Raw genomic sequence first — 13318 nt, 5'->3', positions numbered from 1 at the left:
ACAAATGTTCAGGATGCCCGACAACTAAACTTCACTCTGAGTCTATACATGCTACATACATCTCAAAAGAACTACTTTAGAAATGCTTTGCTAATCGTGGCAAATGCAAGTGCTGTAGATTTTAAATGGAATGCTCAGTAACACCTGTGGCTGATGGGTTTAGTGACTGTTCTTGAAGGTGGATACCTGAAAATTTATATAATCTGATACAAAGAATACAAGAAACATACACATCTATTCTCCTTTCAACCATCACATAGTCTTTATTAAGCAGAATATTAAATTAAATATGAACAGCATTTATCTCCTAAAATTCAAATTTCTGAGCATATGTCAGATAAAGTCCATTCCATCTTCTGTCTGATTTTTAACTGCTTGCTAAAGCAATACCTATTGCAACTGCATATGGTAGGAAAAAAAAAAAGATCAGATACTTTTCTGGACTCAGAGTAAGGCATCCAAAACAAATTTGAGTAAAATGACCTTAATTCAACAAAGTGTTTCAGCTTCAAGCATGCAAGTAGACAATGAATCACATGCTTAAAGTGAGATTCATGTATGGTATGTGCTTCTTGTTAAATTAGGTATAAATTACATCTACATATCAAATGGCAACAAAAGCCCAGTAAAAAGACAAAACAAAGGAAAAAACCCCAACCAACCAAAAAAAAATCAGAAAAACAAAAACGCCTCCACGAATTAAAGATAACCATTAAAGCTTTGGTTCAGAAGCAATAGTTTCTCAGATGTAATGCAGTCCACATAAGGCTTGTTTTGTTTTTACTCAGTCACTTTATTATTTATTGCTCAGTATCAAAAGGAATCAAATTGACACTGATTAAAGGCCATTGTGATTTGTAAGTATTATTCATATAATTCTTTGAATAGTATGATGCACATTGTAGGGATAAATCAAAGTCATAGAAGACCAAAATAGGAGGGAATCACAGTATGATGCAATCATGTAAACAATAGCACATATGTACAGATTAATACAGATTTCCTTTTGTGCACTTGACAGGCCTAATCAAAAGTAGCAAATATTGTAATTGTAACAAACACTTGAATTTTTCCTTTGAAAGGGTGAATATAAAAGAAAATCTTATAAATCAGAGTGGATTAATGTGTCTCTACTGCTTTTTCTCTTGATCTTTAAGGCTTATCAGAATCTTCTCCCACTGAGTTTATTGGTTACTTAGGAAAATGAGCTGAGTGAATGTTGTTTGAAATGAAAAAAAAATTGCTAATATTCCCACAGAAGATATGGAATCAGATACTTTTGCTCAGCCAGTAGGTTGTTAATAATCAGTATGGACCGCTTACATTACAAAGGGCCACGTTTCCCCAGTCAGCAGCCTTCCAGCTTTCTCCTCTGCAATTAAATGGTACATAGGAGCTCCAAAATATGTCTGCGAAAGGCTGAAGACTGAACTGCTCTGTGAAATTCTGGCCAAGTGTAGAGTTGTCCTGGATTTCATGAGGCTTAGAGCAAGATCAGCTATTCAAATAGGGCAACTCAGCCACTGAGACCTGGGCTGTGCATCACAGATTCAAACTGCCTCAACGTATGGGAGTAGGACTAGTAACTTCCTTTTTAGAAATAGTGTTGACTTTACAAAGGCTATACTAGCCTGGTTTACAGTATCAGGATTTAGGACGTCAATTTGGGATTAATCACAGAAAAGACAGGCATTCAGTTTCAAGCTAGTCAAAGAAGGCATGAATTCAGCAGGGAGCTTTAGGATAGGACTTAATTTCTACATCATAATACATGCTAAGCTGCTTAAGTGTATTTGGTGCAATTACATCCAATTAAGTAGTTGGAAATTAGGTTCCCTGTCTTCAAACATCATAGGACCCCTGTTCTACAACAGGATTGGGACTGACTGACTTGTGGAATTCAGTCAAGACCCACAGGTCTCACAGACTGCTATCCAGGTACCAAAAGGTTCATGTGCCCAAAACCTGTTTCAAGATGGATGTTTATATGGACAAAACAGAGATGTCTGCACAGTCTCACTAGGACAGAGAAGACTCATGGGATGGTCACAGTGGTTTATGCCAAGGAGAAATTCATGTCAGTCTGTTTACTGATGAATTTGCAAACCTTCTATTTAGCAAATAAAGAGGACAGCTTTAGTGTGTGAACACAACTAAGATACTCAGTGCCTTTCTGTCACGAGTTCTGCGTTTTGATAATTACAGACTTCACTCCTATGTGCAGCCTGTCCTTTTACTAGCACTTTCAGTCTTCCAGGGGTTAGTTAAGTGTTTTATTTTTTATAAATAGGATTAATATATAAAATCTTTTTAAGTGCAATAAACTCAGAAAAATATAAAATGTTTCAAGCCTGGGGCTCTCTCCCAGCATTTTACTCGCTTCACCAGATGAAGGAAACACAGAGGGATGCTTCCAAGCAGGCTTGTGAATTGGAGGACTGGCTATTTTTGTGAGCTATGAGAGCAGCCACCACACCCAACATAAGCTGAGAGCTTTTGTTCATATACAGAGAAAACAAAGGACACACAGATTCGCTACTCTTTCATATAGGAAGATTGCACAGAAAGAGAAAATTGCCAACTTCCAGGGCACAGTGCATTTCTTGAACTGACATTCACATGGTGTCTCCAAACTGATTGGTTGCGAGACTGAATACCAGGACTAAATGTTTAAACTCATTAATTGATACTGGGGACAAAACTGTAGAACTACAGCCACACTTTACTACAAGCATTGGACTGTAGTATGAGGACAGTTTGAGTGGTACTTCCCCCCCCTCCCAAAAATACACACTTCAAACAAGAAAGCAGTCCAAAAATTTTCTAAGACACAAGAACAGGACACAAGTTTAGTCCTTCAGAACAAGCTGTCTGTCTCCATCAGGGTGGTAGCAGCCATCTTGCACCAGAAATCAGCCTGGGCTTTTTTTATTCGTTACCTTACTTCTGTTAGTATCCAAGGACCTCTCATTTCCATGGTGGTTTCTGACTATATTTTCTTTCAAACATTCAACTTTTCTATTTCTTAGTGTTGCTGTGGCAGTCTAATGTCTTTTTCTTCTTGTTGTTGCAGTTTTCTCACTATTTCCCTGAATATCTGCAAGACAGCCCAGCTGGGTTGACACAGTGTGAGATGAGGCAGACAGGCATTGCCAACAAAGGGCTCCTACTGCAGTGAGTAGGCTGCTGAAATCAGATGTTTTCTAAGACATCTATGGGGACAAAGCCTTTCTTCTTCCCGCTGTATACCTTGATAAAGCCATCCTGTTCCTTTTCAGAAGTCACACAAATCTGAATACAAAGAAAGTATGAAAATATTAAACTCTTTGCTGTGATCAAAGAGACAAATTATTCCAGGGTATTTATCAGGTAGGTTAGACATCCCGCTAGTTACTTCTATAAGCAGAACAATCCCTTTTGGACTCTGCTTTGATAAGAATCTCAGACTCATATATTTAGAGAGTTAACTTTCTCCCGTCTCCCTGAAGTGCACATATATATCAGAGACATTAATATCATTAAGAACTTGTGGTTGATAAAAGATTTTGAAACTTGAATTATGACTTCAGCCTACTGTAATCCTTCTGCTTTAGTTGTCTGTGTATGAGAGGAATGGGTGATGGGAGAGGAATTGGTGGTGACAAGTAATCATGATACCAAGGTGGGTCACTTGTAGCAGCTGACCTGAATGCAAACATATTCTCCTTTTGCAAGTTTAAGAAGCCCAGGTACTTCTCAGATGAGCAGTGGATAATGTTACTTATTCAGGCCTTGCACTTACAGATGCCTGTTCTGGATACCAAAATGTGTGACCCAAATCCAGCTCTGTGAGCGTGTTTGTATGACACCCACTCCAAACGGAGGCAGTTGTTACTAAATCATGTGGTCTTTCCAACAGCACAAATATTACATTGTGGTAAAGGTTTTCATTTTCTGAAGGCATTTCCACATTAATGCCCTTCCTGAGACATCTGGTAATGGCCAAGCCATTTGAAAGCCTAGTGGCACAGGTGCTTTAAACTGGGGACTTGAACACAGTACCACACAAAATAAAGAGTTGTTTTCAAACATCTGTGCCAAATAACTATATATTTCCTACTAGTCAAACAAGGTTAAAATATAATTAGAAAACCAATGGTCCTGTTGAGACTGCTCAACTCAATGATTTCTCATGATGTCAGTGTCACCTCTCTATCTGGATGAGCACTCGTCTCTGTCTGGTAAGTATTTACAGTGTTTATTTAGAATAATTCAGAGGGCATGAAATTAACAAAAATAGCTCTGAAATGTTCCTGGGTAAATCCATTTCAGCATGACTGCTATGGGTGACACCTAAATACCTCATCTGAACTCTGGGCCAGGTTGTCCTGTTGTTACGTACATAAAATTTATTAACAACACTGATGCTGCCAGAGAGAAATGAAAGGTCATAAGAAGGAGGTGAAGCTGCTTCATATTTGCCACCTCCAGTATTTGGAAATAGTGAGGTGCATCTCTGTACCTGCAAAAAAATTTTGGAAAATAAATGGACTCGTTAATTTTCTTACTTAATCTACCTACTCAACACTAGCTGACTTAGGTCCCTGGGGCAGAATGACTGAGCACACCAACAGGGCTGACATGCAATTAAAAAGAATAATGTATTGTTGTTTGGGCTAAATCACATGGAAAGCGTGGGAGAGGTATAGAATTGATGTTGTTTAGTTTAGGTTCTGTTTCAAAACAGCAAAGCTTATTTATGCCATGAATCCCCAGCATAGCATCTGCTTCCCTTGGAGTCACATTGCCCTTCAAAGCAGAGGTGTAAAGCACATGAACACAAAAAGGAGTTTCTGATTACTGCTATGTATTGTTCTCTGTCTCTGAGAAAGACTATGAAAACTGCAACAATGAGAGAAAAAGCTGGCAAAGCACAAGACTAAGGATGGTCAAGTATGGCAGACTATCCAAGTGTGGGAAAGAGCATTAGTTGAAAGATGCCCCTCTCAGCTGATCCCTACTGCTGTGAGCTTTTGCAGCTTCTCCATAACTAGATCTGACTGGTAAAAAGAAATACCTCACTCCATCATTGTTCTTTTCTCCTAACTGAAAATGTCTGAAAGACATCTAGCTTTTTGCTAGAATCCCCAAAATAATCACATCTCCAGAAGGTCTACAGTGCTCACTAACCACGCTGCATTTTCTTGTTTAACCTCTTTTCTGCTGTGCAGAACATATTGCAAGGACAGAGTGCTGATCTTTCCAAACACTGATTTTCTTTATTTTTGTATTTTTGGAGTGAAAAATTATGGCAGATTCATTCTTTTTCCAGTGGTTTTTATTCTTTTTTTTTTTTTCATTCTTTTTTTCCCCTTGTTCTGCTGCTGGTTTGAGAGCTCCTTGATATCAGTGAGAGTGTTCTGCTACAGCAAAAACTTTAGATCTTCACTGGGCATGAGGAGTACAATGCCTTTCTGTAAGAACTTCTCTCACTCTACATACTAATACATAGGTCTGAATTCTCCCAAATACCAGATGAAATTCTCTCACACTAAGATACTAACCTCTGTATGTGCCAGACCCCAGATGGCAGAGTTTTTTCCCACTACTTTCCAAGGAAGGGGAAGTTTCAGGGGCAGAGTGAGTTTGGACACAATATGCCACACTGTCATAATCCTGTGCAGCTCAGGAGGTCTCCTGGGCCTGTGACAGCTGCTGGAGCTTTGCAAAGACCTGGACCTGCTCCGAATTCTGCAGTTTCAGAAAAGAGTGAACACAACACCATCTTTGACCGCTTTTGCTCTCATCCTCTTTTATGAATGCTGCCAAGGATTTCACTCTCAAGTTGTAGCCTGGGGATCTGGCTCTTGACTTTCTTACATGGGTAACGTAACCCCATATAAGTGCCTGGTAGTATCCAGAGTTTTGGATTCCACATGATGAACCAGCTGCTGTCGAGGATTAGCCCTGATGACAGATGGCAAAGATGATGGTTGTGAAGGCACGAGGTACCACAGCTACTGTCAGGTGACCATGGTTTTCTGCATAAAAGTGGAAACTGCTTAAAATGGCACCTACTCAGGCTGACATGTTTTGGGGGGAAGGCTGCTAGCCTGACAAGAAAAGTGAGACAGAGCAACTGCTCTCCAGTGAATTTAGTAGGAACACAAATGGAGACAAACTGTTGCACTCTGGCTCAAGAGATTAGTAGTGGAATAAGCCACAGAGTAAGAAACTAGAGCTCGGCCTATTTCTCACTCAATAAGTGATCTTTGGAACTATTTGAAAGTGGGATCTAATATTATAAAGTCACTTCCCCATTCTTTCATCTCATTTTGCTTAAAAAATACCTAAAACACTCAAAACAAACAAAACAACTGTTCAGATCATGACTGTTGTCTGAACTTTTCAACGTCTGTGCTGAGAATTTTTTATCAGTCAGTCAGCCTGAGCAAGTGGGGCACATGAACAAGAAGATAAGAAATGATTCTTTAAGTTGCATGGTCATTAATACTTTCCTGTTCTTTTAAGGTCTGTGTTTTGAATTTGAGTTCAAGTGGCCAGTTCTCTTTGTCTAGTTTTGACAAAGACACTCTCTAGTGTTCTAATTTTGAACTTGCCCTAATTTTCTGCAGCTGTCTTCTCTTCTTTCTTCCATATACTTAAGCTATCTGTCAGCCATAGACTGGTTCTGATGAAGTAGGAACTTGATTATGAGGATAGTACAGTTTCAAGAGCTGTCCTGCAGCCTACAAAAAGTGCCAGGTCAAGACATTTGTAAGTTCAAGTCTTTGTGAGAATGATGGCACAGGGACGCTGTGAGTTTCTACATCTACTGCTGCCAGTGCACTGAAGTTCTTGCCTATATGAGCTTTGTGGATGGAAATGGTAAACAGTTCAGTTTTCATACCCATTCAGTCCTAGTGTAAATGATGATGACAGGTTTTATTAGACTTTAATGACATGTTTCATTAGACTTTGTTTTTAAAGAAGACCAGGACTAAACCAGATGCATAATGGCCTGTGCACTTGTTTTAACTCTTGCAAATTTTGTGTGCCACTCAGTATCTCAGAATGAGTGGGAACACCCATCCCTGCCAGCAAGACTGATGTCAATGGAAATCATAGATAGCTGGAAAAAGACCCTGTTCCCTTTTAGCCTAGCTTTGAAGTGCAGCAGTTACATCTGGGAAGCACACAGAGAACTGCAACATCACTTTCAGTGCCAAGTTTAAGTAATTTAAACCTAATGCATAAGTCACTGTGATGAAACTGATTTTCAGAGGCAGCTGACTCACGTTCTTAGAAGTTCAGCTTCTATTAGAATATCCCAAGAATGTGGGTACATAAAGTACCTGCTAGACAATGAGGTGAAAAGCCAGATAGCAAGAAAGCATCCAGACTTTTTCCCCAGGTCTGTAGACCCGGCCTGGAATCCTGCCTTGTTAAGCCTAGCCTTGTGGGTATGTTTAAGCCAATTCCCAGGCTCTCCTGGTGGCTGCATCATATCTGCACATAGATGCTATAAAATGTGCCTAAAAGCACTCTTTCTGAAATTCCTGTGTTGAGGTAGTGGGGTAGGAGGGAAGTTTGCCCCCTGAATTGTGGTGCCAAGGGGACAGCAAGGCTGGTTTGGAGATTGTAGCCATCACAAGAGTAGTGGCCTGTTTGGTGTCACTGCAGAAACTGGCTGGGACATGCTTTCACCAGCAGAACTAGTTTACATCAGTGACATTTATAAATATCCATCAGAAAATGGGTCTGTTGCACTGACTTTTATGTAAACTCACAGTGCACACCTGAATGAAGCAAAGAGTTTCTGATTCTTGGTCTTGTTCCAAACGTTACAGTTTGGGGTAATTTCTATTGCACAAGATCACTCGTGCAAATTAAAATCAGCTGTGTTATTTAATCACAAAAAGCCCAACTCCAAAGTCGTTTGTATTTGTGTGACTGTAGGTGTCAGAGGCAGCCAGAAAAGGGTGTGAGTAGGTTTTTTTGAAAGATTATTTCCTTTCTTTAAGTAGGATAAAAGAAGTAAAAGCAGACATTCAAACAGTAGATTATTTTCACCTCATTACAAATAAGGATGACCAAAATGTTAAAAATATTTTAAGAGGTGTTTTTCCAAGTACTGATGATATATCGTGTTTGTGAGACAGCTTAAAAGAGTGGAAAGCCACAGAAATTGGCTGGATTTGGTCAATAGTCTTTCTTTAATGATGTCAGGGGCTATGTCTACCTCCCTCCCACAGATTACTGATTGAGCCCTGTGGTATCCAGTCATCTTCTGAATTGATTTTAGAACTCACAAATCTGTCAGTGAACCCTGAAATCCAAGATATTGGGGTGTCTGAAGCAGTACTTTTTCTCATATTTCATAGTGAAATTCTCAAGGGATCCTTTGGGAACATTCATATAAGGTAAAAGGGAATAGAGACCTGCAGTATAAACCATGGATGGTATCAAGCAATATAACAAAAATTCACGTTATTTTCTCTGGATAATTTTTTCTGTTGGCACATCCTCCTTGCCTTTGTTGTCAGAATGGCTCTAGACTCTTTTAAACCACATAGAAATTGACTCAATGAATAAACAAAAAAATTGGGACAATTTGCCATACTCTAGTTACAAGAATTTATTAGACCACTTAATGAGTTTTTCTAGGTAAAGTGAGACTTGACAGGAATTGGTAGCAATGAATAAATCTCCCCTTCTTGCTAATCTGGAAGAAGTTAGTGCTTTGTGCATAGCAGATATATTGCATTCATAGCACTCTGGACTCTGCCCAGAGTCAGGTAAAATGGATGATGACATTCCATAGAAATTCCCAATAGAACAAAAATGAACAAAAAAAATTCTTCCAAAGTTTTCTCACAAGTTCCATTCAGATGACTTTTTTTTTTATACTTTCCCCTATTGCACTTTTATCTCTGCTTCACATGGAGAAATAAAAGAGAAAAAATAAGAGAAATGACTGAAGAAAGAAGAAAGGAAATTTGACTTTGGAAATATAAAATAAATTTTTAAAGTAAAAAATTCCCAGTAACAATTAAAAATGTTTTTCACAATAAGAGTTTTTCCACAGTGAAGGCAGAATTGCTCTGTTAAAAAAAAAAAAAAGGACAAAAATCATACACTGTGTTGAGGGACAGCAAGAAGCAGATGAATGCCCGTGGCCTCGCTGTGACTATCCTGCCTGGAAATTACTCAAAATGGCTTTGAAGCTACTTAAATGTATCCGTTTTGCATAAGTTGTGTGAGAGTGGAGAGGAATTAGTTTGCTGCGTTCCTTTCCTCTCATGTCCCTGCATTCATGTGTTTGTGTAGTCTGATCTCTGCCCTATATTTCACAACAGAGTTTCCTCTGACACCTCTCTCATTTGGAGAGAGCACCTGACAATATGTATGTTCAACCTCAGAATTTGTTTGGGCTTGCAATAGAGCTGAAAAAGTTTACAACAAATGAGGAGGTAGTAGACAGACAAGATGGATTCATCCCTTTCTTTACCTCCTGCCCTGCCAGAGATGATGAGGCACCCCTGACCTCAAGCTCCCTTGTGAGCCTATTATGAAATAGGGACAATAGGAAGGTCCTTGTGTTTACATGAAGCTGTCAGTCTTGCTACTTGGAAACTGTGATTTTGTGACAACTGAGGAAAGAAACTGGACTCTCACTGCTTGCAGCAGCAGCCACACTAACAGAGATGATCTAGTGTGCCCACTAACGAGAAGGGACACAGATCTTGACCATTCCCTCACGTTGACATGCCATATTCCAACACTACCATTTCCCTAAGCTTTGCCCTTCTGTATTGCTTATTCTAGAGCACAAAACCTGCAGAAGCTCTTGTTCTGATTTGGTAATATTTGGGGTTTTTTGTCTGTGTGCATATATATATACATATACATCAAAAGAGATTTTGGGTAAAAAGAGTTTAAGAACTTTCTCTCTTTCTAGCAGCTTCAGGGCTGACCAAAGTACTATGCATATAGGGGCAGTCAAAATGTGTTCTGGTCACTGCATTGCTGTACCTTCCTTAAAAAGCTGTCTAAATCCAAGGATTGTTAGCACCTGTATGTTTTGCTATGCCACAAGACAGCAGCAGCAAAGATATAAGTTAATCTTATCTACCAGTGGAGCGAAGTAGTACAGAAGTTCTTCATGGAAAATCTATGGCCCTGAAGTCCACACTGATTCTGATTCCTGCTCTACTTTATTAAAATCAGGCAAACAATTACTGGTGAGGTGACATCAGTTGCCAAAGGAAAAGAAAGACTCAATCAGGTGGAAGAACGTTAGGCTTCACAAGGTGCAGTGAGAATAATCTAGCTTTTTATTACATCCAGGTGTAATAAAGAACTTGAGCTGTGTGTCACCCTTAGTCAGCCATCCTCCTATTTACATGAGCTTATGCAACAAACCTGTCTAATGCAGATTTTGGGTCATGGCTTTTGCCTAGTGAACCCACTTGAAGGACACAAAGTAGAAGGAGCAGCTGAAAGTACATCAGGCTGAATGGACCCTGCAAGACCTCACTGTATGTGGGGTAGCTCATAGCAGCACGTATAGTTTAGAACATATTATGGCCTGTAGAGAGGGTATGTAAGTGGTGACACAAAAAATTAATGATTAAATAGAGTTTGGAGCTGGCGAACAAGAGTTAAATTTAAGATTCATGGGCTTGTGTGATGCTGTCTTAATTCTGTTCCTGCTGAAGCCAAAACCATGAGCTGTGTTTAGATTTTTAGGTAAGTTAAAGCCTGGGGAAGGAGCTCCTGTCTTTTATTAGATTAGTTCCAATAATGAGGAGAAAACCAGAGCATTTTTCAGGTGCACAAGGCCTACCACTAAGACTGTGTGCTTGTCAAGCTGTCGCTCTGAAGTCTGTAAGAGGGTGCATAATATACAAAGTATCATTATGAATGTTTGTGAGTGAAAATTTAGGCTATGTTAGGCAGGGAGTATGTGTTTGCACAAGGCAAACACTGCTCTTAACTGGTTACTAGACCCAATTGCCATGCAAATAATAACTCTACCAGTAAAACTGCAGTGAAAAGAATCTGCCTGTCCTCACCTTGCATAATTTTTCCTCCAGTCATTAGTAAGACTGCTGGATGCTCTAGTTCGTGAGGGTCCAGCACAGGGGATCTTACCTGGTTTTCTTTCAGAGTTATCTGTCCCTGTTCCTTGCAGCCAATGAATGTCCTGATACACCTGTAAATCTTCTCATTTTGCTGCACTCTTTGAACAAAGTTAGCAGGAAAAAATCCAGTTCTGTCATCAATTCTCCCCTATGGAGAAAACGTATTAATAGAAGAAGACTGTTAACACTAGCAGCTTTAGTGCAAGTTCACAATTGAAAAGAAGATATTTTTCCCTTTGGAAAGAAAACAGATATATAATAATTAGCACATACCTTCCACCAGTCTTCATTAGAGTCTTCCAGAAGAGTGACCATGTCCCCTGGCCTGTAATTAGAAGAGGAATAGTAGTTGACTCTTAATTGTCATGTTGAATCAGCTTTCACAATTCCCTTCTAATGGGAAGTTAGTCCTTTAATGGTTATTTTTTCTGAGCATTCATTGCAGGTAGACTCAATGAGGTGGCAAGGTTTTCTTCAGTCATACATGGTAATGTAGAATAAGAGTCTCTGTATTTTGGGGCTAGATCTGTTTTGAGACAACATCTGTGAACTGGAAGTTTTGCTTCCTGCTTAATGAGAAACTGTCCATATTTGTTACAGGCATTATCTTTTTACTTTAAGACATTTGTTGGGACATACTACTTCATCATCTGTGTTTTCAAGCTGTGATTGCAGAAGGAAGGCAGCAGGAAAATAGTTCTATTTAGCTGACAAAGGCAATTAGTCAGCAGGGATATAATTCTGCCCAAGAATGTCTTTTTGATTTGAATGGGACATATTTACCTTTATAATGTGTGGTGCTGGGTCGTTAATTGCTAAGTATCAGCATCCAGCTGACTAGTTCCAAAGCAGATCTAGAAGAATAATTTGACTGGAAATGCTAATAGCGAAATGTGCTGAGCTGACTTTGTGCAGGTAGTTGAACAGTTATTTGACCTCTTTCCCCCCATTGGTGGAACTTCATCATTATTATGTAATTATAATAGCGATGTGTTGTAGAAAGAAAGTGGCAGCTCTTTTCCAAATGGATTAACCTCAGAACACTGTCTGCCTGATAACTTCTTTGATTTTAATAAAATAATGATTGACCCCTAATTATTCAGCCCTCCTTGCATTCCCTCTTAGGCTCACTGTATTGTTGAGGTATCAACACGAGAGCCTGCAAACACATCTGGAGCATATGATGGGTAACAGGTCCAATTTAACAGGTTATTTCAGAGCATGCGTAGAAAATGTGGATCTGTCCAGAATGCAGCTGGAGGTGGGGTCAGTGGTGGGCCTCTTTGATCCACTTCCCAAGGGGTTATCATTGCTGCTGTAACTGGAGAAGTGGGCATTTAGTATTCTAACACCGTGCAATCTGAAACAGTTTTTCAACTTTCACCAAAAGGTACTTGAAGATTTTCCTGAAGCCCTCTTCGAGAACCTGTTTCAATGTGTTTGGAACAATTAAATGTTGTTGAGGTGAGAAAGGAAGTTAGGGAAAATGGATAACTTGGTATCCCAATGGTGAAATTTTTTTTTGCCATGGGAAAGGACATGAATCTTTTATCACAGTTAATATTTAATACAAAACATTCAAAGAAGTTTTAAGGGAACCCATGACTTCAAAGTGAATAGACTGTAACACCATTGGAGCTCTTACACTGCAAGGAAGAACACATTTAAGATTTAGAGAGCCCCATCCACCCACCCCACACTCTTCAGCCTGGTTGTTAGAAAAATGACCTAGAAAATATAAAGGTATTTGGCTGTCAGAGAAAGATGGCAACTGAACCTAAAATCTCTCCATGTCACTGGTCTGAGCACTGAGATTTTTAGATTGCAGACCTGCTGATTTTGGTTTCCAACTTTTTTTTAGGAGAGAGCTAATGTAGCTAATGTCTCTAAACTCCAAAGAAGGATTCAAAATAGAAATCCCAGCTGGACCTATATTACTGTTGCTGCCTAGATTTAGGCTGCTAGTCCCTGAAAGGGGGTAACCTGCTTGGTGCTTACTACTGGTTGAAATCACCCTCAGGTCTCATCTTTTTCTTCTGTAAATTACAACCCTGGATAAGTTATCTGCTCTACCTCAGTGATCTATATTTCAGGAGGTGGCAAGATAGGCTGTCATGTAGGTTCCTTCCAACTATTCTATTCTATTCTATTCTATTCTATTCTATTCTATTCTATTCTATTCTATTCTATTC

The 13318-nt window shown here is 39.3% G+C and overlaps 1 protein-coding gene across 1 annotated transcript in view; it reads right to left on the bottom strand.

Annotated features, from left to right (window-relative positions):
* Window positions 1–240: 240 nt before the first annotated feature.
* The window catches only part of STAC (SH3 and cysteine rich domain), a 73725-nt gene continuing 60647 nt past the window's right edge, over window positions 241–13318 (bottom strand). Inside the window, exons 9-11 of the mRNA XM_017820062.1 lie at window positions 11400–11451; window positions 11137–11274; window positions 241–3291 (exon numbers count right to left, since the gene is read on the bottom strand). Coding sequence (XP_017675551.1) covers window positions 3193–3291; window positions 11137–11274; window positions 11400–11451 — 289 coding nt within the window. The 3' untranslated portion in view covers window positions 241–3192. The remainder of the gene's footprint in view (window positions 3292–11136; window positions 11275–11399; window positions 11452–13318) is intronic.

The sequence above is a fragment of the Lepidothrix coronata genome, unplaced genomic scaffold, assembly GCF_001604755.1.
Source record: "Lepidothrix coronata isolate B3197 unplaced genomic scaffold, Lepidothrix_coronata-1.0 Scaffold3, whole genome shotgun sequence".
NCBI classification, from domain to species: domain Eukaryota; kingdom Metazoa; phylum Chordata; class Aves; order Passeriformes; family Pipridae; genus Lepidothrix; species Lepidothrix coronata.
The sequence above is the reverse complement of the archived record's forward strand: the minus strand, read 5'-3'. Positions and strand labels throughout refer to the sequence as shown.